Here is a 25502-nt window from a genome sequence, read left to right on the forward strand (position 1 = left end):
GTGGTTTCTCTCTCGCGCTCTCTCTGTGCTGTGGGGTTTCCTCACATGCCCCCCCTCCCTCTCTCTCTCTCTCTCTCTCTCTCTCTCTCTCTCTCACACACACACACACACACACACACACAAACACACACACACACAGCCTCCCCCTCTCCTTTCTTTGTTCCCCTCCGATGATTCCCTCTATGAGCTCCCCACAGGACAGAGAGAGCGCGAGAGAGAAACCACACCACTGCCACCCAGCGGCCACGGAGGCGCGCGCGGCCGTGCGCGCGTGCTCTTTGTTAGCCCCGACCTCCATGAATTTCCATCATCGGGTATTAAAAAAAAACAGCCGTCGGCTCCTTTACAACTTCACGGCATTTCATCAGCATAAATTCATGCGCGAGGATGCTCTCATGCCATTTTGCGCATAGAGAGTAGGCTCGAGACGCGCTGCGTGCGCAGACGCACACACGCGCTCTGCTGAAGTGTCCTTGAGCAAGACACTGACCCTATGCTGACCTCTGGGGAACGTGAGGGGGAGATTTCTCCTCCCGAGATTATCATATAATCATCAGACGGTCGTATCTTTTTTTTCTCACTCGTTTCCACCACAATATCTGACGGATTACACATCGAAATGATTCAATAAAGAGAATATAGGCTCTGCAGGACAATAATTTAATTAGCTCCATATATAACCTAGTTAATGAGGTACTTAACAGGGAGACGTTAATTACAGATTCTATATGGCCCTGTTTTTTTCTGCAGGGCATCCTCTCTTCTCTGCGCCTTTAAGTGGGATTAATCAATCATATTGTTGCACATTTATTCATCCGCGTCAATCTGCTCATGCAAACTGGTTCATATATTTCTGATTATTTGTTTTATTCTGTATTTTGTGCAACATGCAGACAGTTCTGTTGAAAAAGAAACAATGTAACAAACAAGTACAAATATGTGAGGAAATATGATGATCAGTGTGTTAGTTAAAATGATGAATAATTTAAAGCAGCAGGCAGATTCAATGAGGAGGAAGGGGAGGAGGGGATGGGGAGTTTTTTTTTCCAACAGGGGGCAGAATCACTGCAAAAATCTCCATCACGTACGCACATTTGCACACGCTCATTCATACAAAAGCACACAGGCAACGCTCTAGGATCTGTTGTTTTTCTCTGCAAGCAATTTTCACCTCCTACCAGCTGCCTTAAAAATTACCTTTAAATAGCCTTATACAAATCTGAGCCCAGCGTGTGTTCTGTTTGTTTGTTTAACAAATAAACTTCTGCAGCAGATTAAGAGAAGTTTGGATTGCTTCCAGGGTTACTAATCTATTTCAGCAAATGAAGCTGAAAGGTCGCTGGGAGCCCCATATTAAAACGTGCTAAAACGGTTAAACACACTAGATGTTTGACAAAGTGAAAAGGAATAAAAATCTCCTTCTGGGAGCTCAAATTAGGCTCTCCTCTTTGGTTACTGTTTGGGATTAGTTTAAAATTATAGAATAATAACCAGATATGAATCACTGTGAATTGAGTCTTTTTCTCCTATAGGGGCCTCTTTGTTACATCGAGGTCTTGACCTCGGAGCTGGTGGTTTGGGAGTTGTGGTTTCTTTCTTCTCCATGCTTAATTAAGTTTTAATTAAAGCAAAATCGGGATGTTTGGAGCATATAAATAATAGAGGCAGACATGGAAGGGGAAATGCATGGGCTGGTTAATATTTTTTCCATGTTGCATTTATTTCTCTTACGTTTTTATGCAGTCTGTAAGTCAATAGATATTTGCATTTTCAAGTTGATATAATTTTTGACAAGGCAGGTGTAAATCCCTCTAAAACAATTTTCCACGCTTTTTTTTTTTTTTTAATTTATTCATTAATTTTATTTTCTTTTTTAGAATTTTCCTTCTCTTACAAAAAATACAAATCTATCATTGGTGTAACGTGTAGAAAACAAACAAAGCCTTGTTTATTTTGAATGAGTCAAAGATGAAGAACAAAAGTTCATTTGTCAAAATTCTTGCAGACACAAACTGAACTGTGCAGGGTATTCACTATAAACCAGGCATTTCTCGGCTAAAATAATTAGGCTGAAAATATTTTGGGAGGCACGTGCTGCATGAATGATGTTTTAAATCATCAAATCGGACAAAATGTCCTTACTGAACGTATGTGTTATCTGTTTATCAGCTGCTAGCCTATTTGGCTGACACGTTCATGTTAGAAAGTGTAGGCTGCAGTTTTTATTTTATTTTTCATCTGCTCATAGCAAGTAAAGTATGGTTTATAAATGCTTAAGCAACCACCAAAACACGTGTTTAAAATGTTTAGCACTGACTGTAATTTGTAGTAGAAAGTCTTAGAATATACTGATGATTAAAAAAAAAGACAACTCCATAATAGTCGTCACTTTTCTTGTTCAAAAGAAAGAATTGAAGAAAGGTGGATTTTTCTTTGGATGTTAGAGCCTTAGATCAAATTAAGTTATCCATAATTTCAACATCACAAAACTGCAGCCTATTCAACGTTAAATTAACTCAACAAACCCTTTATTTATAATTGTGGCACATTGTAGATAATAGCAGACAGATGGACTGAAGTTAAAGCTGTCGTACTGAACTCCTGAAGAGAACAATTAACCCACACCACCGCCTAAGTCACGATATCATACTGAGAGTTAAGGCGTTTATGAGACGACAGACTGAAATGATTTTTTAGAAACGTTGGTGACACCAAACCTGTTTTGCAGTTTTACTGTAGACATTTTTTGTAAGATGAGGTATCTTCAAAGACCTGAACAAAGAATGTATGTGCATTTTGTACACTGTAAGCTGTGCAGCGTCCATTGCCATATTAAAGTTAAGGTGGGTCACTTGTGTTAAATCACTATTAAAAGGCCAATCACCTGCTCTGTAACAGCTTCCTAAACGTGAAGAGATAGAGTGGGTGCAGCATATCTGAATTAGCCTGCTGCAGATCTACAATATTGGTCAGTTATATAATTTGGTGTTATAGAAAACGCCAGAACATGCTGTCATGAGTCTTTTGGACATTTGGATCTATCCACACGCTTGCATGATGATGCTTTGGCGAAAATCCTTTGATTTTATTGTCATCTAGTTGTGGAGAAAGGACAGCAAGTCCCTTAACCGAGTGCAGAATCAGGGCCCCACTGACAACTGATTTTACAAATCCTCACTCCACCCACGATTCCAACCTTCACTTTTCAGATGTGTGGCCCATTTGTTATGTTTGTCGTAAATAAAAACATGACAAGCACAAACACGGTAAAATACGACAATATGGCAACGTCCTCAAGGCTCTAACCCCTTGTTGCAATACAATGAACATGCACACAATCAATCCTGTTAAAACAGTCCAAAACATTTTGGTGAAACGGGACAAATGTCCATATGTCTCTGTCTTATAAACAGGTTTTGAAATGTGTTCCCTTGTTGACAATGGTCGCATTTTCAAAGGTCATGTTGCCGCAGAATGTTCTTAAAGGGGATGTTTCCAGTTTGTCACTGTCAGGATGTAAAGACAGTCAGTGGCGGGAAATAATAACTGAGACAGAAGTGATTATTTCTGTCGACCTTCAGCCGTCCAAGTATTAATAACAAAATAGAAAATCACAATAAAATAAAATCAGTGTACGTTTATAGCTTTTTGTTCAAACACATTCCAGCATCAGAGGTTGTCCATCAGTTTTGACCTGCAAAGATCAGTATGTTTTAAATAACCTAAGCTGAGTTAAATTCATCATAATTTCAACACTGCTGTCTTGTTAAACTTATAGGTTTTCTAATTATTGCACTGAATTAGAGACAACAGCACATTTGACACATGTAGCCTAACCTTTGCCAATTTTAATAGTTTTCATGTTTACTTCAAGAAGTCACACCGACTTAAACATTTGGGGAAATCATGCAGATTTCAACTATATTCAGATTTTTGAAAGATGTTTTAGCAGATACAACTGTGTAGAGGTTAAAAAAGTGAACATGGCTTCACCAGTGGTGCAAAGATGATGCAGAGTCAGCAGCCTTATTTGCTCTGACAGCAGAATAGTATGTTTCCATTGAACTAGTGCTCTTTAATCTTTAAATATTCACATAAGCAACATAAGGGGAAAAAAAGAAGAAAAAAAAGAAAGAAAAAAGAAACGCCTGGTGGTTTCCTGTTCAGTTATATGATCAACAGATTAAAGTGATGAAATTGAAAAGACAAGTGACGCTGCAGAAACACAGGGATTACTGTGAAGAGTTTCTTTTTTGGATCCTATATCGTCAGTTTTTCGATTTGAGTGTCATATTACTGAGTGGGGCTTTTATTTTGAAGGAATTATCAAGAAGCTGCATATGTTAATACATTATGCTAATTAATTTCAAGGCATCATATGGCCAAAAAATGTCGAGGCTGTCGTGGTTCTTACAAAATGTGTGAAAATGAGTCTGTTGCAAATTGAGATTCATGACGCATTAAAAAAATCTGATGATGTAATTGGCTCTGATGTAACAGACAGAGAAGGAGACGTCGGGGACAGTAGGATGAGACATATCTTGGAGGAAAAACAAAACAGCAGGGACAGAGTGAAGGCTAATCTATTTCACAACCCGTCCTGGAGCCAAAATGGACTTTGGACAAAGCGCGGAGTCAGAGGTCACTCCGATAGCTGCAGCGTGTGTGGCCGCGCGAGAGATCCTCCTCGTGTCTGGATAATGAAACTGAGACCGACGACGATCTCACTTATAGGGAGAATGATGCAGGATGATATTACTGTTACGATTTTTAAGCGCGGTGCATGCACCTGCGACAGGCAACATTTGAAAACGAAAACCATAAATAGGTTTTCCTCCGAGAGTTTAACCCGTTAACTGCTGCTGTTGGTGGTAAAAATGTTCAGCGCAGAAGCTTAACTGCACCGAAGAGTTACAGTGTAAAAATTCAATTAAATAGCATAATAGATAAGAGAGGCTTTTATCGGGACTGCTTCTCACACAGAGGCACTTATTTGCACAGTTGTTGGTGTTTTTTTTGTTTTTGTTTTTTTTTTTTAGCTGTGGAGGAACAATGTCCAAATGTATGCCACATGATAACTATGACCTAAACGATTTATGCTTTCCTGTCAGTTTAGGGAAATTTACCAACACAATAGAGCAACATCTAAGGCTCGTCTGTATGCAGCATAAAATGCATTTATGTTGTTTTTTTTTTCCGAAAAAGGGAATTTCCTTTATCTGTAGTTGTCACGGGGATCCAAGTCTAGACTACATAACACACTGATTACACATGTTTTCGCCTGACATAATGGAAATTTATATGACCTACTCTGTTCACTAAAACATACTCAAGAATCTGGCAGGGAAGTTCCCCCGCGCCAAAAACAACAGCATATGCAGATGATTATAATAGATAATCATATCAATATGATGACCGAGTTAAAGTCGAACAGGTTGGGGTTAGACACTGTGGTTTAACCATGATAAGTGCGGCAAAACCGCGTGGACAATAAGATTAAAAGGTCTTCACTTTCCACATGTCAAATGTAAAAAAACATTGCATCGTTTCACACAATCCTTATTTCATCTTAACAACCTTTATTTGTTTTTCTTGACCTTGGTCACGGGAAATCATTAAGGCACATTTCTTTCGTTTCAGCCCCTCAGGGTACCTAATGGAATAAGTAAAAATAAATAAATAATAATAATAATAATAAAAAATAAATTATGACAGAGTTAAACTGTGCCAGGTTTTAATGTGGTGTAACAGTTTAGTACAGAACTGTAGGGGGAGTGGGGTTGGTTGGGACATTTTTGTATCAACACTTGTACACTTGAACAGTAATGAAATTATTTTGTCCCCAATACAGGTATCTGCCAACAATTTATCAAGCTTTTCAAGAGCTCAACCTGAACATGAAAGGCACAATTTTGTAAAAGGAGTGCATTTTCCCAAAATTCAGCCTCAGTGGGGTGGTTGGGACAGAGGGGTTGGGTCCCCTGGGACACATTGTTCTGGGGGAAAAAATTAAAAATTAAATTGAAAAATTGTAGTCTAAATCTGGAAACCTTATATTTACAATGGCACTTGTTTTAAAATTTCTTTAAGTAAATAGAAATCATTTGTAAATTTATTATATTTTCCAAAATTACTGGGATGTGGAATTTGGCTGATTTTAGTCTTCTTTTCGGTGGCACCAGTAAGCTCAATGAGGTTATCATATACTGTACTTAGCTTATAGGTTTATTCAGAGTGTTTCATTTTGCAAAAGAAAAAAGACAATAAAATGTATTAAATAAGTCCTTCATCTCTAGTGCAGTCAATATTCTCAGCAAAGTGACTGATTAGTTTTAAACCTCAGACAGACGATGATACCAACTGATTTAATGTGTGGACCTTGTCTGTATGTTTGTTTTACCACCTGCTTGTCTGCTTTTTATCATGTTGTCTTCTGTGTCCAGTGGACAAATGTCCTCTCTGGTGGACAATAAAGATATAATCAATATTCTATCAATTTGAGAGTTTAAAAAGTTTAAACTCTACGCATTCAAAATATGCTCAGGGGTTGAAATGTAGGCCTATGAACTTCTGACCATTAAAATTAAATTTGTGATTTTTTTTTTTTTTTTTTTTGGAATTTTAAGTTTTATTGATTTTGTCAGTAATAATCATTATACAAACAGGAGAAACAAAAACAACCTAAAATAAATAAAAACAGGCAGGTAGCCAAACAGACATTGACACAGTAGTGCTCATTATTTCATTATAACTTGGTGGGCATTAGCACATGACAATAATGGCATAATATTGTATTACACCCTCATGTTCTTGCCAAGGTCAAGTCCCTTATATACCCACTAAGGCTGTCCCATTGTTCCCTCACCATGTCATTTTTGCAGCTCAGTCTTCCCAGCATCTTTTCACATGCAACTATTCCCATCATTTGTTCCTTCCACATTTTCAGTGTGGGAGTTTGAGGTTCTTTCCAGCATCTAAGAATCATCCGGGTACAGGTAGTTAAGCCAGTTATTAATCAATTTGTGATTTGACAGTGGGTCTTATTCAACCAACTCCGACTGTCCCCCTGTCCCAGCTGACCCCGCTTTCCTCTATAGACAAAAGTCTTGAAATTAAACTTTATTAAGTCTGGTGCTGCCTTGATTTTATACAAGAGGACTGAACAATGTATGCAGAATTCTGACAGCTTCAATTAGTAATTCTTTCTTTCATCTGCTTCACTTCATCTCCAACTCCTGATTAAAGAGGAGAAACCATCTTTTATTGAAAGAGTGGCTCTAAAAGTGTTTCAGCCTTGGCTACAGAGGTAACCTGTGCACTATTATTGACGACTTTTACAGATAAAACTGGCTTAAGAGAGATGTGTGTGTGCATGGATATAAAATCTATGCATAAAATAGGTGATTAACCTAAAGAAGCCCCATTGGACCCCATGTTTAAGTATGACTCCATCTGTGGATTAATATTTTGTGTCATTTTACTTAAATGTGCAGATACAACTGCCATGAGGAGACTAAAAATATTTCCATTGCACACAAAATCAAGTGCACAAGTTCCTCTGTATTTATTGCATTCAGAGTACAGCAACAAGGAAATATTTGCATCATGAAAACCACCACTTTGAAGCAATTTCCCCCAAAACGGAGCTCCCACTACATCTGCTCATCGACCCCCACCAGTGATTTCTCCACATTTTCCAGCTCTGAGCTCCTGAGCTCAGCCCTCTGCTGCTCCACACGCTACATCAGCTGATCCGTCACGTGGTCTGGTGTCGTGGGTCGCCCTCTTGCAAAATGGAGTTGTCTGAGTCTGTGCAGAGAGGGTTGCAGTCTCTCGCCGACCCGTCCTCCTTCGACCAAAGCAGCTTCCAGGCGCTGCTGGACGCGTCCTACAGCAGCCTGCTGTCATCTGCAGCGGACCCGGGAGTCCTCGGTGAGCTGCCGCCTCTCTCCCCGCAGCTGCCGCTGCTTTTGTCTCCGCCGCTGCTTCCGGTTTCTCTCCGTGTGGAGGAGCTGCCTCTATATTTCGGGATTTTACGGCGCCTCTGCACGCTGCGAGTTGACCTTAAACCGGATTGCCCGTGTTTATATTAAGATCTTTAACAAGGCGGAGTGTTTGAGCATGCAGCCGCCCGTCAGCTGCGCTACAGCGACCTGAAATTTACTGCAAAAATAGCAGCAAACGGAGCGCTGCTGGTTTCAAAGATCTGCTCTGCGCGGTTAAAGCGAACAATCCGATGTGTCTCCGTGATCACTTCTGACTAATGGTGATTGAAAAGGTCTAACATAGCCTTTATGCAATGCTGAGTGGACTTAATGCCAGTTTAAATGACAAAAGGCTTCGAGTGGCTGCTCCTGAATGTAAAACAGGCAGCAGAAAGGGTTAAAGGGAAAAAACGTCTTTCTCATCAGTTGTGGTTTTGTAGAAAGGCGTTATGCACAATAAGCTCCTTAATACACATTTATGACTGTGTTGATTTGTTTCCACCCCATATTCACATATTCACTAGATTGTTTACGCTTTATTTTTGAAAAGCACCTGGAAATAACCTTAGAAACACGTGAAAAACGTCCCTGTTATATTGTTCTCTAATTTGGACTGTGTAAGGCTTCATACTATGGTCCCATTGTTTTTTTATTTTTCTATCTAGTGCTTCCCAGTAACTCATCTGCAACATCTTTTTTTAAAGAAAATATTTAGTTGAACATGAAAAACATGTTGTTTCTGTGTGTTTAAGCTGATACAGCTCAATGGCATAAGCACGTGCAGTTATTCTGACTGACCTGGAAAACACTTCAGAGTTTTATCTTTCAAATAAGCCCATTCATGTACGGGTAGCTACTAAAAATGGAAGAAGAAGAAGAAGAAAAAGAAGAACTGCAGTCAGTGTTTTTTGGGGGAAGGCAATTTAGGTGAATCTTCCAGGGTTTTAATGAGCTTTAATGATACAAAATGACAGCAGACTTGGCCACATCATGCAATAGTTACAGCTCATACTTTGTCATGGGCAGCCTCGGTTGTTTTCACACCGTGTTGTCCAACTTCTGCAACATTCCGACTCTTTCTAATGGCAGAATTATATAGAAAGAAAAATGTCCACCATACAAACAAACAAAGGACCCCTGGCTGATGCAGCTGAGGGGCCCATTCACATGCAAATCATCATTGATTTCCATTCCACACGTCAATCTGGAGAGCACGAGTATGGATCGCAGATTTCCGTCATTTATACCGATCAAACCCGTGTGCTGTGTCCATATAGAGAAAAAACCCGCAGATTGGCATCCTCACGCCGTGTGTTTGTGCCTCCAGATCAGCCCGAGCTGAAGCGCATCGACCAGATCCTGCTGAAACAGAGTCACACCGCAGCGACCACCTTCATACTGGAGGCGGTCAAACAAAACGCTGACAAGTCGACGATAAGGTAGGCGACTTGAGGCAGGGGAAGGTTTCCTGTATCATGTTGATGCTGCTGTCAGCCCCTGCACGAGCTCAAAATAACCACATTAGTCGTCAGTATTAGGCTATGAAAAATTGTGCTCTCCTCAAACAGCGTGACAGGAAATGTGTTGCTCTAAAGTATATTGCTTGCACATTTCTAACCGTGTAAGGACACTGAGGTGGCATATCTCCATGAGCACAAAAGACTAGCCATAAACTGATATAATAAAATACGTGAACTATTTCCTGTAAAACTTGAGGAAATCAGCATAATATTCTTAAATACTGCAAAACAACATGAGTTACAGGAGGTTAAGTAATGCTGTTGTGATCTAAATGTGTGGCCTATGTGTACCAGATGTGTAATGGGATGTTCTGCTTGTGTACCAGCAGCAATGCTCCAAAAAAATAAACAAAGAGCCAAGATGTTGTTAGTTTTGGGGGAATTTTCATCATGAAGCAACTCTTAAAATGGTCTGTGAGCTTTGTAACTAAAACTGCAAATGGCTGTGAATGAGTTAAAATAATGGATGCAAGTTACATTTGACGTCTTGGTCTGAGTGTACTAGTATCTTATTATTAAGTCTCTCACTATTGTCAGTTTATATTGCCTTAACATATTTCTTTTTTGTCATTGTCTTCGGGTGTTTAGAAAAGGGAAAGTGTTATTCTTTTGTAGAAGGACATTGTATGCTAAAGCCCACTTGGTCATATTGTGATTTGTGACATTGGCCTTTACAGATAAAATTGAACTGAAATTATCGGCACAGCCCTTTAAGGTATGCTTTGTCATTGGGCTATAATGAACTTTGACTAATCTGTAAAGCATTTTGGGTTGCCTTTGTTTATGAAATGTGCTATTTAAATAAATTTCCCTTGCCTTATCATGAACAGAGTTGTGTTCAGGATATAGAAGATAAACTCACAAAAACTGTGCATGTGTGTGACCATCCAGCAAACAAGTGCAAATATACAACAAAAGAATCAGAATTTTGATCCCATAGGAAAGTATTTCTTTTCTTTTGCTGTCTTTTTATACTCCCTTAAACCCACCCAAAAACTGTTTGTCTTGTATTTCTTTTTAAACTGCACATTAACTGTGATTATAAACCAACAATAGACATTAATGCTGATTCATACTACATTAAATTGAAGTAGGAGTGATGTATTTGTTCCTCTGTTATCTTTGCTTTGGAAGGGGAGAAGAAAACACAATTAAAATGCTATGGTTTAAACATGTCCACAAATTTGAAACACTGACTATTTTAAAACAACAGTAAAATAAGTGCAGTTTTGTGAAATCTAATGGTCTTCCTTGTTCTTGCAGCTCAAGCCTTGAAGAACTTACATTCAGCGCAGAGAGAACAGAAATGTTCTATTGCACGCATCAGGTGGCGAACAATGTTGCCTTTATTATTTATTTCCATGTTGTCTTGTGACTGTGGCTGACTTGTACATTGATCTATGTTTTGTTTTACAGAAACATAAAAAAGATCTGGAACATCTGTTGGCAAGGTAAGCCTGAATGGGTGCTCAGAAGTGTCATCAGTGAAGAGATTTGTGGAGGTGATGATGTTATTTTTAAGTTGTTTGGTCCAAAGATGAAGCTGAAGCATGGGATTTCTTTAAGATACAGGATTGTACCTGAATGATTTTGCTCATTGATTGCCTATGGTGATCACCAAATGAAGGTCAATGACTTTGAAATTTTTAGTCCACTCCACACTGCTAATGATGATTGAAGACATCAAATTTGAGAAGAAAAAAAAAACAGATTAACACAAAGGATTATTAAAATACATCTAGTTTTGAAGCAGTCTTAAAGAATTTTTAATTGATTTACCCAAATCAAAGGAAGAGAAGGCAAGTTGTTGCTTCAGCCCAGTGAGGAGCAGAGAGGGTGAAAAAGGACACAGAGTGATTAATTGCAATGTAAATGCTGCTTTATGACCCATAAACAAATGTTCTTTGTGAAAGAGCCACATTGTCCCCAAACCGACTGAAAACAGTTGCAAACAAATAGTCAATTCACATAAAACACAGAAGGTCTTTTAATCTCACAAAAAGTGTAATACACAAAACCGTGGGACACGTGGTTAAATAACCTCAAACTGGCTGTTTATTAAATGCTGAAAGGTTTTAGAGAATCGGCCAAAATATGTTCACGAGATATTTTTTTTTAGAACAAATTTCTGTTTTTTGTCTCCATGACGTTTATCCTGATTTTCCCCTTAATGTCATCCAAATCACAGATGCAATGCTTCTTTTCTGTCCCTCTCTGCAGCATAGGAAGGTGTCCACCTCAGATCAACGACGTGTCATGGCGTCTACAATACCACGTTAAGGTACATAAAACACGTTTTTGGAGCGCGTTTTGTCTTTTTTGGAGCACGAGTTTTTGCTTCTAACTAAAATGTTGTTTCTACAGAACGGCCAGGTCGATAAGGTCAACGAGCCTTTCTACTTGATTTCATTGAACACGGAGGTAAGACTCTCTCACATGTTTATGCCGCAACTGTCATGGGTTTTCCTGGATGTGTTTGGTGCGTTTTTGTGCGTAAAACAACGTTTTTTCTCTCTCCCCTTTTTGATAGAATGAAGGATCCCCAGAAGATATCAACTTTACTTGCACAGTGGAGCAGCTACAGGTAGAGGAAATATTTTCCTCTCTGCATACCGCTTTGTAAACTTTTATTTGTCTTTCATTTTTATTCCAGCCTTAGATCATCTTGCAGTTGTATATTTGCAGCTTTTACGCACCACATTTAGCCGCCTTATGAAGAAAACAAAAATAAAAGAAGTCGATTGCTACAGGGCACTTTTCCTATTCAGACAGGGCAACTTCTAAAGAAAATAAACTTGTTAAAATTGTATCATATCTTCGCTTTGGACATAATAAATGAGGTGTTTTGTTTTCTTGCTCATTAAATTGTTTTTCATTGCTGCAGCCAAACATTAAATCTGAAATAATTGAACCCGATAGGTTGAAGTGATGGTGATGCATTGGTTATTGTGCACCATCGCTGAATCCTTTACATCATTAGAGTTCTGGTTTGATGCTTTCAATTTGACGCCTGACATGTATGAAAATGACGATGGCTGCAATCAGATTCACCATGCAAAATATTTAGTCAATTTAATTCGGTCATAAGTCCACTGAATTCACTGTCAAGTCAGACTGAATCAAACATTCTGAACGCATACTAATTTTGTTTTATTCTTATATATATTGAGTATAATTCATTGCGTAAATAATATACTTTCACCATACTCATATTTTAGTTTTTATTAGTCGGACATGTTCCTGTAAAAAGTGATCAATGGTTGTTTCAGGATTTGGTGGGAAAGCTCAAAGACGCTGCCAAGTGTGTGGAGAAAGCCAGTCAGATGTGATGCCGGTGTCCAGTTTCCTCGCCTTTTTCTGCACCACAAAGCACTGAACTTCAGCGGTTTTCCAGCGGCATTTCATCTCTTTATAAGCTTATTTTTTTGTACCTGCAGATTGATATGACCTGTATGCATTGGGACATCAAATCATTCCAAGTTGTGTGTTTCAATTAAAACTGAAAAAAAAAAAATCAAAACCGCCTTGTGCTTTGAATCATTTTTCGGCTGATGTCATTGTCATATCTTTTGTTTTGTTTTGGAGGGACTGAAAACATTTAATTTGAAAATAGAGCCAATGGAGTGAGCATGTGTTTTGTCAACACTTACTTGCCTGAATAGGATTTTTGCCATAGTTTCATGACAGCAGTGTATTTTGTTCGCTCAGTTTACAGCTTTTTTCCCTGCAGGACTTGGAGTTATTTTAAAAGACTATTTACAAGGATCTGCTACTTTTTGGGGACGAGGCTACGTTGCTCTGAAAGGATTGTTGTTCCCCTTTAGACTTTCTTTCTGCATCCATCTCACAGCTGAAAGTTCAAAGCTCCTCAGCTGAAGCGGCTCAGATTCCATAAACATCCGAGATGCCTTCATTTTCGGCGGCGCTGGCTGAAGGATAAAGACTCCAATTCATCAAGTTGGAAGTTGCGGAGCATTTTCTTTTTTTTCTGCAGATGTCAGGACAGCCTGTGACAAAGGTTTGACACCAGAGCCATTTGTCACACTGGACGTGTTTTAACCAAGTGCGTAGGTCTTCTAAAGCAGCAAGATGAATAAGGTGGCAGACCGGTGCTCCCAATAGACTGCGCGGAGTGGATTGAGGCATTTTTGACGAGTCAAAACGACACGGACGTGTGTGAGTGCGTGTGCTGCAGTTATTTTTAACACCAGAGAGATGAGGGCACACCATCAGCAGCCTGCTTTTCAGACTCCCATAATCAGGGTGAATCAAGGGCGAAAAAGGACACATATAAAGTGCACGGATTGCGTCTTTGTGAGCTGAAAAGTGCATCAAACTGTGTGTGATGTGTAGGCTATTGTGGGTTATTTTATATCATGCGTCATACATTTGAAAGAAACTGCACCGACAGTAATTGTATGCGCCCTAACGCAGCTGCCCGGTGTCCTTTCAGCTCAAGAAAAGCATAAACTGTTGAGTAGTTTGTGATATTTTGTGGTTAAATGATGTTAAAATGTACATGTGTGTCGTTTTATATCCTGCGTAGTAGATTGGCAGAAACAGCATACACCGACAGTAATTCCTAGGCACCCTTAAGCAACGAGATCACGTGACCAAAGCGGGGCGGTCGAACTACAAGCCATTTTGGGGACGGTGTCAGTTTCCACGGAGCACACACACACTGCTGCATTTTACTGGGGGGTGAAGCGGATATTTTGGAGGCAAAGTTATCGGTGCCGAAGTGGGAGCCTTCCCGAGCCGAAGCCGGAGGACTGGGCTCTCTTGACGCCGCGAATCGGATACGCTCAGAGCGCGCAAGCGGCGAGGAAAAGAGGAGTTTTATTCGCACATCTGAAATGCGCTCCGGTCCGCCGTGCGCTCTCCGCCACTGACAGCGTCTGCAGCCTGCTTCAAGATGGCGGCTCGGCTCCTATTCATTTGCTGCTGATCGCCTCCCAACTTTCATTGTCTATTCGCCTCAAGACCCACCGATTCCCCGCCGAGCCTCCAGGTAGGTCTTATTCGATATCGTCTCTAACTAACGCGGGCGGGAGGAGAGGTTTGAGCTCGGTGCTTTTGTGTTTTTCCACGTAGCGATCCAGCGGTGGATGTGGAGCTTTCAACGGTGGCTGCAGCGATCACCGACGTGGAGCTCCGTGTGTGTCTGCGCACCACTTTTTCAGCAAAACATGTTCCCCGCTCGAGCACGAACGCGAATTATGACCCACGCACACGCGGCGTTGCATTATCTACTACCCATGCATGTGTCTGTATAAGTTGATCGCGGTTGGGGTTTGAATTGCGTCGTTTGGATTTATGTAAAGAGGGAGATCTCAGGCGAACCAGGCAGGGTTGGCTGAGATGGTAACAGCAGCAAGTGCCCCAAACGGTCCCTGTGTGCTCATATTTACACACAGCGTCTTTATTTTATAGAATTAGGATGTTTGGGATGTTGTGCACAAGGTGTTATGTTGCTTTTGGGTGTATGTGACTAAATGTTGGTTTTATTAACTTAACTTGGATGGCTCCCATAAACGTGACAAGGAGGCAGACCGTTTCGATTGAGCATAAATGTTTCATTACGGCTGCTCTGTAAACACTGGATTGTCGTTAAACACGCACTGTGGATGTTTATGTCTCTGCTGATGGTTTTCTCAATTAAGAAGGATGGGTGGTTTTTGGGGGAAATTTAAAAAAATGTGGGCGAGACGTCGGCTATAGGATACAAAAGGGTGTTTGTGTCTCGCGAGCAGCCAAAGCACCTTGTAGTTTCACTTTATTTCATACATACTTTTGCCAGCATAGACAGTTTGTTACCATAAGTTCAGTATGGATTTCTACATTTTCACCTTCATACGGCTAAATGCTGGCGCGCTGTGTGGCTCTAAATCTGCAGGACAGGCAGACATGAACCACCTCTTTTGCCTCTTGGGGGGATACAAAATTATCATTTTACTCATGAATTCTGTCTGGCACCCTGTTTGTGCGTAATTGGTTAAAATTAATGTATTTTCCCCCACTCGGGTTTGTAGGTTGACAGCGTCTCAGGTCTGTCAATAGACGTTTTAATGTAGCCCAACAGAGTGGATGGTTTACAGTGTGTGATGAGTACAATTTAACAAACCAAAGTTCTTCCCATTTGTACTGACTTTAGCCATGCGGTCGATTAGGAATCTTGAGTTATTTATTTGGAGATTTTCTGAACTGACTGACAGCGGTTAATATGAGGTCTTTTCCATTGATAATTTTAACTGGGTTATATCCAGCTGCTGCTGATTTACGCTGAAGGGGAACCTTTACAAGAGGAGCTGCTGTCGTTTGGGAATAAATGAGTTTTGGGTCCGTGCAAGAAGCGAGGGAAATCTCCTCATTTGTCGATGCTTTATTGAAAGATTTAAAGACTGAGTAAATGAATTGATGATGAGTTCTCAACACCGATTCCATAATTAAACCTATGTGTGCACAGTCTGCCTAATATCATGGTTGCATCATCCATGTGGTACAGTCACTGTTAATGGGAAACTTGATTTAGTCTTTACTGTAGCGTTTGTTTGTTGGTTGGTTGCAGCCATTTATCAGCATTCGTTCCCATTATGATTAAAATTCTTTGGATTTGTGGAGTAAAGTGAGCACGCAGCTCCCACAGGACACAGCGAGAGCAGTTGTCCAAACACCAGTCAATCGATTAATGATGCAACAGGAGGCTCCCTGCATGTATCCATCATTATCCATGTGTGGAGTCCAGAGTTGCCAGCAGCGGTCTGTTCAGAGTGTCGGTTGGTTGGTGCATTGAAACCAGCCGGGACTCGGGCATGGTGCCGGCTGTGGCTCCGTAAAGTAACAGTGTGAGTTCAGAGCTGGACAGGCTGGCTGTCATCCAAAGAGGGACACCTCCTCATGTCCAGTCTGTAGACTTTTAATGAGCGCTGTTATTATTTCTTCAAATGTCAGCGAAGGGCGCCCTAATTCTTAGTTAAGCTTTTATTAATACGCGCCGATTTGGATTGCTTTCCAAGCTTTTAAGACCCAATCACGGCTCTGGATAAAACGAGAAAAAAACGATGATACTTTGGCATTTTTTGACTCGCTGTTTGAGCTCTCGTGGTTTGCCATAACCAGGTTTGCAAAGTTAAATTGCGCAAAGTAGCTATAACAAGTATTGGCGTTTATTAAAAAGGCTGTTTGTCACGTTAGTTGGGAATGGCGCACAATAAATATCCAGTGTGCGCTTCAACTTCAGCAGTCGCTGCTGTCTGGCCATGTTGGTGCTGCACGGTGCTGGTTATCGCGCACACGCCATGAAAAACACGGCGCAAAGCGAACCAGAATAAAACCGAGATTATTCTCCGAGTTGGACACACATACTCCCCCCCCCCTGTGCTCCATAAAGATTTGGAAAGCCCGTGTAAACGTGTCGGATACTGCTTTTATTTGCCCCCTTTCGAAGGAAACCCCGCAGCCCGTTGAACCGATACGGGTTTTTTTTCCTCCACAAAATGGCAGCCGTGCTGTCGGCAGCCTGGCAGTCCAGCCGCTGTCTGTGTGCGCGGAGGGACGGAGGAGCCTCCGGTCCCTCCTTGCTCCCGCTCTGCACACCGGCAGCTCGCCGTGCTGTTGTTTTGGTGAGACATCCTGCCTTGTTCTGGCGACTGGCGGGCAGCCATGTGGGCTTAAAAGCAAAAGGAGTTGCCATAGAAACGCTCAGGTTTCCCCATAGCCTGTGTGGCACACCTGACGCAGTGAATGGGTCTCTCCTATCATCCCCCCTTCACCCCGGGGCTCCACAGACCCTGAACCTAATATTATTTCCCACCAAAATTTCTCAAAATCGGATTTTGTCAGAAAGTGGAGCAAACTATCCATTTTTATTCATAGTTATGAGTCGTAGATGTCTAATTTATCTAAAATGGTAGCATACATTAGAGTTTGATGCTTCATTTGTCCGATCAGTTTTTATAATTGTTATAGATTTTCCGCTCAACATTGCGTAAAGTAAAATTTTACTCAATTTATGCGCAATTAAACGCCGCATTACGCATCAGATTATCCAGCCTGTCCGATTTTGCGTCTATGCCCAAATCAGGACACATCATATAAGGACTATCTGTGCCACCGTGGATTGTACTTGGATCCGAGAAACCGTTGTTGAAAACTGCAGTGTTGCTCTGATGCCATGTGTGCAACCACGCTGATTTAAGATGAAGCGAAGAAGAGAGGAGCTCTTGACTCCATCGATCTCTCCAGTGGAAGTGATTGATTTATGATTATTCCCTGCGCCGTGGTCAGGTGACTCCGCTGCCTATCAATCTGCCACCGAGCTCCTTCCCCTTTGGTTATTATCGGGATTAGCATAAAAGATGATGTTGCTTTAACAGAGTCAAACAAACAGCAGCCTTTTTTTCTCTCCAAATGGTCCTGCTCGCTGTTGTAAACCTGCAGCCCCTCTGATGCCTCCTTGCCGGCCATGCATGCGTTGTTTTGACTTGCCCTTTTTTCCCCCTTCCACGCAGGATTCTTGTTCCTCTCCTTCAACATGCATCGGACGACCAGGATAAAGATAACCGAGCTGAACCCTCACCTCATGTGCGTCCTGTGTGGAGGATATTTCATAGACGCAACGACCATCATTGAATGTCTTCACTCATGTGAGCAAACTGACACAAACACTAGCTGCTATGTGGCTGCAGTGGGGAAATATTAACATGCAGTTATGCACGCTGATGGCTGAGAATCTGTTGCTGTTTATAGGAAACCCTCTCGCATCTTTCCCTGCACGTTTACTGTGATTTCCACTGTCAAGTGCTGCAAACGAGATTTGTCCTTAATAGTCCTTGAACCACATGCTCTACCAGCTCAGATTCAGGAAATCCTTTCAGGTCACATCTGATACTGACTCTTTTTTTTTCTTTTTCTATGGTTTGCAGTTTGCAAGATGTGCATTGTGCGCTACTTGGAAACCAGCAAATACTGTCCCATCTGTGATGTACAAGTGCACAAAACCAAGCCTCTGCTCAACATAAGGTGAGAACTGTGACTATTGAATTTCCTGCATGATTTTCATCTCAGTGTTTTTGAAATTGTTTTTATTTGGAGACTTTATTTGTTTTTTTTGTTTTTTTTTCATGAATCTCTCATTTAAGTACTTTTTTTGTGTGTTGTGTCTTGTGCCCCATCATATATTTGCCCCTAATTTACTTTTTCTAATATGAAGATTTTTTCTTTTCTTTTTTTCCCTTTTTTTGCAAAACTGGCAGCTACAACAGTTTGAACATTCTTTGTTTCCTCTTTCTAGCACTTTGTGGTTTTCCCCTTTTATTTCCCCACTGAACAGCTGGATCATCCAGTGATTACTTGAAAAATATTCAGACACAAGGAACAATACACAGCTTTGCAAACCAGTTATGAACTTCTATTTATATATGTTGCACGCAGGCTGTTTATGTGCAGCAATACCACCCTGAGTATTTATGAATTTATATATTAAAGCAGAGGATTTGCAACTGGAAAAAAAGCAACTTTACTTTGGAATCATAAATTATTTTTCTTCTATGTAATCTCGATACAATAGGAATGATTCAACCATCTGTTTCAGTTTTTTTGTCTTTTTAACTGCAACTGTTGAGGATTAATATATCTCAGTGACTTGACTGAAGTTTCTCTTCCTCTCTGTAGGTCTGACAAAACTCTACAGGACATTGTGTACAAACTGGTCCCCGGCCTCTTCAAAAGTAAGAGCATGGCGGTAGAACCATAGCCGTATCTAGCATGTGTTTACTTTCACTCTGACTCTTCATCTACACTCATAGCTTTCTTTTGATAATCAGCCAACCGTGTTGAGAGACCACAACAACTCACTCCTGCAAATACAAAGCAAAGAAATAAGAAAACAGTAATAATAAATTCACCTCCCCCCAAAGAAGTTCTATTTGAAGATATTTAGATTTTCAATGTTTCCAACATGCTCAGGATCTACTCTAAATGTGGGGCTGTGGTTGCAGAGCTGAGATCATATCTGCTGTTGTCATCACATGTGGTTGTTTTTGTTAAAGTGTTGCTTTTGTTTCATGTAATTCTCTCTTATTCTGTTGATCAAATCTCTCAAAATAGGTCAGACTCCATTTTTTTTAGTGCCAAGTCTCCTGTATTTCTCTCCTGGTAGGAAGAATATTATGATGAAATGGATATGGAACTTGAGGCAGATTTTTTTTAGGCACAGGCTATAATGTGATGTTACCAGAATGTATCAAATCAAGCAGATCATTTTGTGATTTGTTACATCCCTGTGTGCTGTGTTGTTTAAGAGCTATATTTCCATTTCTGTGAAAACTGAGAAAGTGAACAGACTTGTAATTGCTTGTCTTCCTGAACGTCCTCAGATGAAATGAAGAGGAGGAGAGACTTTTATGCAGAGCACCCCGTAGATGGTGAGTTGGAAAGCATGTCCTTCAATTAAATTTCTTTTAGTTGCCACGGTGAAAAGAGAACCACATTTCTTGTTTTTGATTAAACAAAAGGCACGATTTCCACTCTATATGTATTTCATTGCAGTTCAGTAGTCCATATTGTGCATGTTATATTTCTGATTTGTCCTTTTTTATTTGTTTTTTTTTATTTGTGTGGGTATTCATATGTTTATGTTTCCACAGCATCTAATGGATCAAATGAGGACCGTGGAGAGGTGGCAGACGAGGACAAGAGAATAATTACAGATGATGAGATCATCAGCCTCTCTATTGAGTTCTTCGACCACAGCAGGTAGTCTTTGTGTTGGTTTTGTACCAGTAATTATTAATGCTACTTTTTTATGTAGCTATAGGTGACTGTTTTTTACAGAGAAGCAAACATTATATTTAATTCAGTAACAGTGTCAGGAAATGTCATAATTATTATGACATAATATGCTTACGGAAACAATTAAGTACACATATTTTCATGTGTTTGATCAGATCTTGTTTAGAATTGAAAGAGGTATTGTTTCAGATCAAATATTATAATTGGATCAGATCCAAGTGTTGAGGTGTTTATGTGTCTATGAAGATATCTGCTGTCCTGCTTCAGAGGGTACGAGGTCCTTTTGTCCTCCAAGCTTAGTTTTACTATATTTGATATCCAGTGTAAATGCTGCTAAATCAGTCATATGCTTCTAAATAAGATGCCGAACACCCATTTTTCCTTCATGTTAGGAAAATGTCTTTTTTTTCCCCAATCACAGTCAGAAGTACCCCTTTGGCAATAGAAAGTGTTTCTCAAGAGCTTTCATTTAATATATACATAACTCATTTTTATCCAAAATTTCACTTACATACCTTTGATTTTCACCCCTCAAATAGTTTGTGGATATCACTTTATGGAGGCTCCTTTTTAAAGAACAACAGAGAGATATTCAATAGATTGTCCCTCGCTCTTTCAGCCTTTCTTAAATTATTTCAAGAGCTTTTTAATGTTATTTTACATTTTTCTTTTAAAGTTTTTTAAAATGTTTGAACTGTTGACATGAGTAATAAGCCACAAATACTGCATGTGTCAATTATAGTTTCAAGGTGATTAAAAACTATAATATCTGTTGGAGGAAAAAAAGAGCAATAAAGCGTACTTTTCATTCGAAAGGTAGAACATCAAAATCAATTTTGATTTTTTTTCTTATATCTTTTTATTTCTAATAATCCAATTTTGTAATTGTATAGATGTAATTTTGGCACATAAAAAAATACAAATATCACATAACTGTAAAGTTATTAATATTTTCTTTTTGTCTTGCAGACTGGGAGGTGCAATGGAGGAGAAGCAATCTAAAGAGCAGAGTATGGTAAGCTGGTTTTGGCTATATTCTCTTCTTTGCCAGCACAACATCATTTGGATCAAAATAAGAAAAATAAAACAGCAGACTCCTTCATAAGGAAGCAGCTCATGAATATTGAATTTCCACCTCTGGTTGTGAAATCTGAGACATTTTAACTAAACATTGTTTCTTCTTGAGAAATGGCTGAATAGCTTTTGTAAAGCGAATTCTTCTCCTGCTTTTAAGGTGGACCAGTGTGTAAAAAAATAAATGCTTAGTCACTCCATATCAATACAACCCTTTACAAATATTTTGTCCAATGCATGATTTTGGAATATTTCTATGATGTGCAGGTGGCTAACAAGAGGTACCTACAGTGTCCAGCAGCCATGACAGTCATGCATCTGAGGAAGTTTCTGCGCAGCAAAATGGACATCCCAAATGCCTACCAGGTCTTTATTTATTTATTACATTTTTCTCAGACATTTCAACTACATGAATATAAACCCCTATTGGTCAAGTTGAATTATGATATTTTTGACTCTTATTTCAAAATTGCATTTAAATGCAGATAAAGTTACTGTTCCATTGAAATGAAAATCTTGTTTTCTCTCTCCAGGTTGAAGTCATGTATGAAGATGAACCCCTGAAAGATTACTATACGTTAATGGATATAGCATACATCTACACTTGGAGAAGGGTGAGAGATCTGTTGTGATTAAATAAGCTTGATTTCTCTTTGTTATCCACATTTTTGTTGTTTGACAGTCATAATTTTAATGTCCTTATCTTGCCTGTGTATGTATAATATTGTGTGGATAATTTTAAGTTATCTACATTATCAAGTACATTTTATTTTATATTTTGTTTATTTAATATTTTATTCTATTATCATGTCTGTCTTATCAGCTAGGGCGTATTTTAAACACATTATGGTTTATTGTTCAGGAAATGCTCTGTTTCAGTGACATGAAATAATTACTAAGACAACCAGCGTTGATCTTAAAATGAGTGTATTTCGATTTTATTTTACAAAGTGATGAATTGAAGATGACACATTTTTATTTTAGTGAAATATAGCAAAGTGTCCCATTGCACTGCACAGTAAAATATGTCTGTTTGTGACAAATGGGTTCCCTCCCCTTTCTTTTAACTGGAGCAGACACTAATGTGGTCTTTTAAAAAAATATATTTTTGATTTTTAAAATATTTCTAAATTAAAATAAAACAGACTATAATATATATTGGATGGGTAAGGGTCTAGCTTGGAAGATAGTGGGCATTTCACCTTATAAATTTGTAGGCCAACATTCCCAAAGGAATCGGGAAAAACATGACATGAAAATGTATTTGATTACTGATACTAAGACAAGAAAAAAAAGTGCTTAATTTATTCCTCCGAGCATATTTTAGACATTTAAAAGTGTTTGTTTTAAAACTATTTTAATTTGGAATAATATGCCTACCTGGCTTTTATTTGGCAATGGATACAAAGAATCAATTTGTTATCAATAAGCGTCCTATATTTTGAGATATGTTGTTTGTACAAATGCATTTGGAGTTCAAAATGTCCTTATTGTGAAGAGTATGTTGTTGTTTTTTATTTTTATGTTAATCATTTTATGTATTTGATTTTATCAATGGTAAAATGTAATTAAGAACATTTACTCAAGCACTGTTTTTAAGTACAAATTTAAGGTACTTTTACTTTAAATGTTTCCTTTTCATGTCACTTTTAGAGGGAAATATTATACTTTTAAGTTCATTAGATTTATCTGAATTTTTTGTTACTTTACATATTAAGATTTTTGCATAAAACAGAAGTTTATAGGCCTTAAATTTGATGTAAGTACAATATACAAGTAGCCTACAGTCAAAATTCATTGCAAATAATTGCAATACATATTTAAATATAAGTCTTTTTCATTTCTAAAAAATAGAATTTAGAGTTTTGTGGGTGTTTCTTTTTCATTTAAAAAATAATTTTAAGTTTTGGGAGGGGGTCTTTTTTTTTTTTTTTTAAAAAGTAATTGTGACTTTTTTCCCCTTTAATTTTTCAAGTGTTTTCTATGGCTTTTAAATAATTTTGACTTTTAGGGTGTTCATTCTTTTTCTCTGATTTTTTAAAATTTTTTTTTTTAGTTTTGTCTTAGTTTAGGCTAATACTTTTACTTGTAATACTCTAAATACTTTTTCCTCAATATACTTGCTTACTTCTACGTAAGTAAAATTTTCAATGCAGGACTTTAACTTGTATTTTTTCCAGTGTGTTATCAGTAGCCTACTTTTATATATTATTTTTAATGTTTCCGTTTTTACTTTAGAATTGTTTTTACTTCTACTCAAGCAAATGATCCAAATACTTCTTCCACCATTGAATTTTAATTTTGTTCAGTCGTGATAATATTTTTATTACCTCTGTATTCATCCCTTCCTCACAGAACGGCCCTTTGCCACTGAAGTACAGAGTCCGACCCAACTGTAAGAAGATGAAGGTGAGCCACGCGCAGCAGGAAGGCCAGAACAGCGCGAGCAGATCCGGTCCGGAGAGCGACTCTGCCAGCGACAAAGCCGGGAGTCCCGCCGGGGCTCCGTCCACGTCCTCGTCGCTGCCGAGTCCCGGCACGCCTGCTCAGTCCCCGCACCCACAGCTCCCGCACGGCCCTAATAACGTCAGCTGGAGCCCAGCCGCCGCCCCTCCGAACCCTTCGACCCCCAGCCGAGCCTTCACTCAGTTCGGCAGCGGCGGCGGCGGCAGCAAACCCCGGAAGGTTTCTCTGAACGGCTCGGCGACCTCCTCCGGATGACGCGGGGCTCCGGACCGGACCAGCCAACGCCACACCCGCTCAGCTAATACTGTTTTCATGCCAACGTAGTTCCATTGTGTAGACAATGTTATCTCTATTTCTCTCTCCATTTGTTGTTCTGAATATTATGGCATCATATGTAAGTTTAAACGTAGTGGAATCAGAGACATTTCAAAATAAAAGGAAGGAGGAAGTCAGGTGGCGTGGGACTATATGGAAGCAGATTTTGATGTTGAAAAAAAAGAAAGAAAGTTGGAAAGGAGAAGAACGAGCATTTACCCAATTTTAAAGCTACATTTTTATTTTATAGAGGTGACTGAAGATAGACTTTTATATTTTCTTTTTTTCTCAGATTAAACGTGTTTATCATGATTATTTCATGTGTGTTGGGATATTTTTAAACTGTTGGTTTAAACATGCATGCTCATGATGACACTTTTTTCTTTTATGAAAGGATTCTGCGTGTTTGCCCCACAAGTCTCATTTTGACGGGTTTTGGAAGTGTTTCGGGCATCGATTTGTTCCAGGGAAAGGAACATAAGTTTGTTTGGCGCTGTTGGCTTCACGGAAAATACGCCTACGGAGAAAAAAATCAAATTTAAATTGCCTTTTACTGCAGAACATAAAGCGGTTTCTTGTAGCTGCCGTGGAATCGGATTGCTTATCCTCCACGTCTTTAAGTCCTTCTAAGCAGTTTTAGAGAATCCACGTGTAAATAGAAACAAAATGCATATTTAATCAGCGATGACGTTATTCTCCCCTTTGTTCTGAGGGAATGACTTGGGCTCAGCTCCATTTCATGCTCAATGACAGATGTTTTGATGTCTCCCGTGTTTTCCGTATTTGTATCGCTCGATTGTATGGACAACTTATTGTATTGTTACTGTTGCACAGTATAAAACATCTAAATAAAACATTTTACACTTACGGAAGTCGTCAGATCGATTGTCTTTTTGTATTAGAAAGTCATCAGTCAGTCTGCTGTTTTGCATGAAGAAAACCAAATAAAGGAATAATTGAGATGGGCAGACGGTGCAGAGCGCCAGATGTCTGTGTGAATCAGCAGTGATGAAGACTAAGACTAACTTTGTTAAGGAGGCCAGCTCTGAGGAGTCAGGAGGAGGTCTGGCCCGTGATCCAATCATGCTTTTGAATACATTCAACGAAGATGGAAGTGTTTTTGATTTTTGTGTTGTACTAATGATTTATCGCATGAGTAATGGGTTTTACTAAGATGCAGCGATTGTAATGAAAAATGAACTAAGGACTTTTTCTCTTTTCTGTAGAAGGCATTTATTATTTCATATACTCCGCATACAATTTCAGTGTGATTTTCATTCTCAGATAACGCTGCGTGTCATATTTTAGACATTTTATGAATATATTTGATGCCACTAAAACGACGACTTTA

General features: G+C 39.3%; 1 protein-coding gene across 1 annotated transcript; it reads left to right on the forward strand.

Moving 5' to 3' along the window:
* Window positions 1–7754: 7754 nt before the first annotated feature.
* On the forward strand, window positions 7755–25018 carry LOC121960983. Its single transcript, XM_042510886.1, is given in 18 exon segments — window positions 7755–7932; window positions 9313–9424; window positions 10769–10869; window positions 10872–10956; window positions 11726–11786; window positions 11870–11926; window positions 12036–12089; window positions 12775–12823; window positions 14103–14516; window positions 18016–18150; window positions 18430–18526; window positions 19178–19233; window positions 19882–19929; window positions 20152–20260; window positions 21266–21311; window positions 21638–21736; window positions 21904–21984; window positions 23726–25018. Coding segments are annotated over 18 exon segments (2109 nt in total). The 5' UTR covers window positions 7755–7793; the 3' UTR covers window positions 24092–25018.
* Window positions 25019–25502: the final 484 nt, after the last annotated feature.

This window comes from Plectropomus leopardus, chromosome 21, assembly GCF_008729295.1.
Source record: "Plectropomus leopardus isolate mb chromosome 21, YSFRI_Pleo_2.0, whole genome shotgun sequence".
Lineage (NCBI taxonomy): Eukaryota > Metazoa > Chordata > Actinopteri > Perciformes > Serranidae > Plectropomus > Plectropomus leopardus.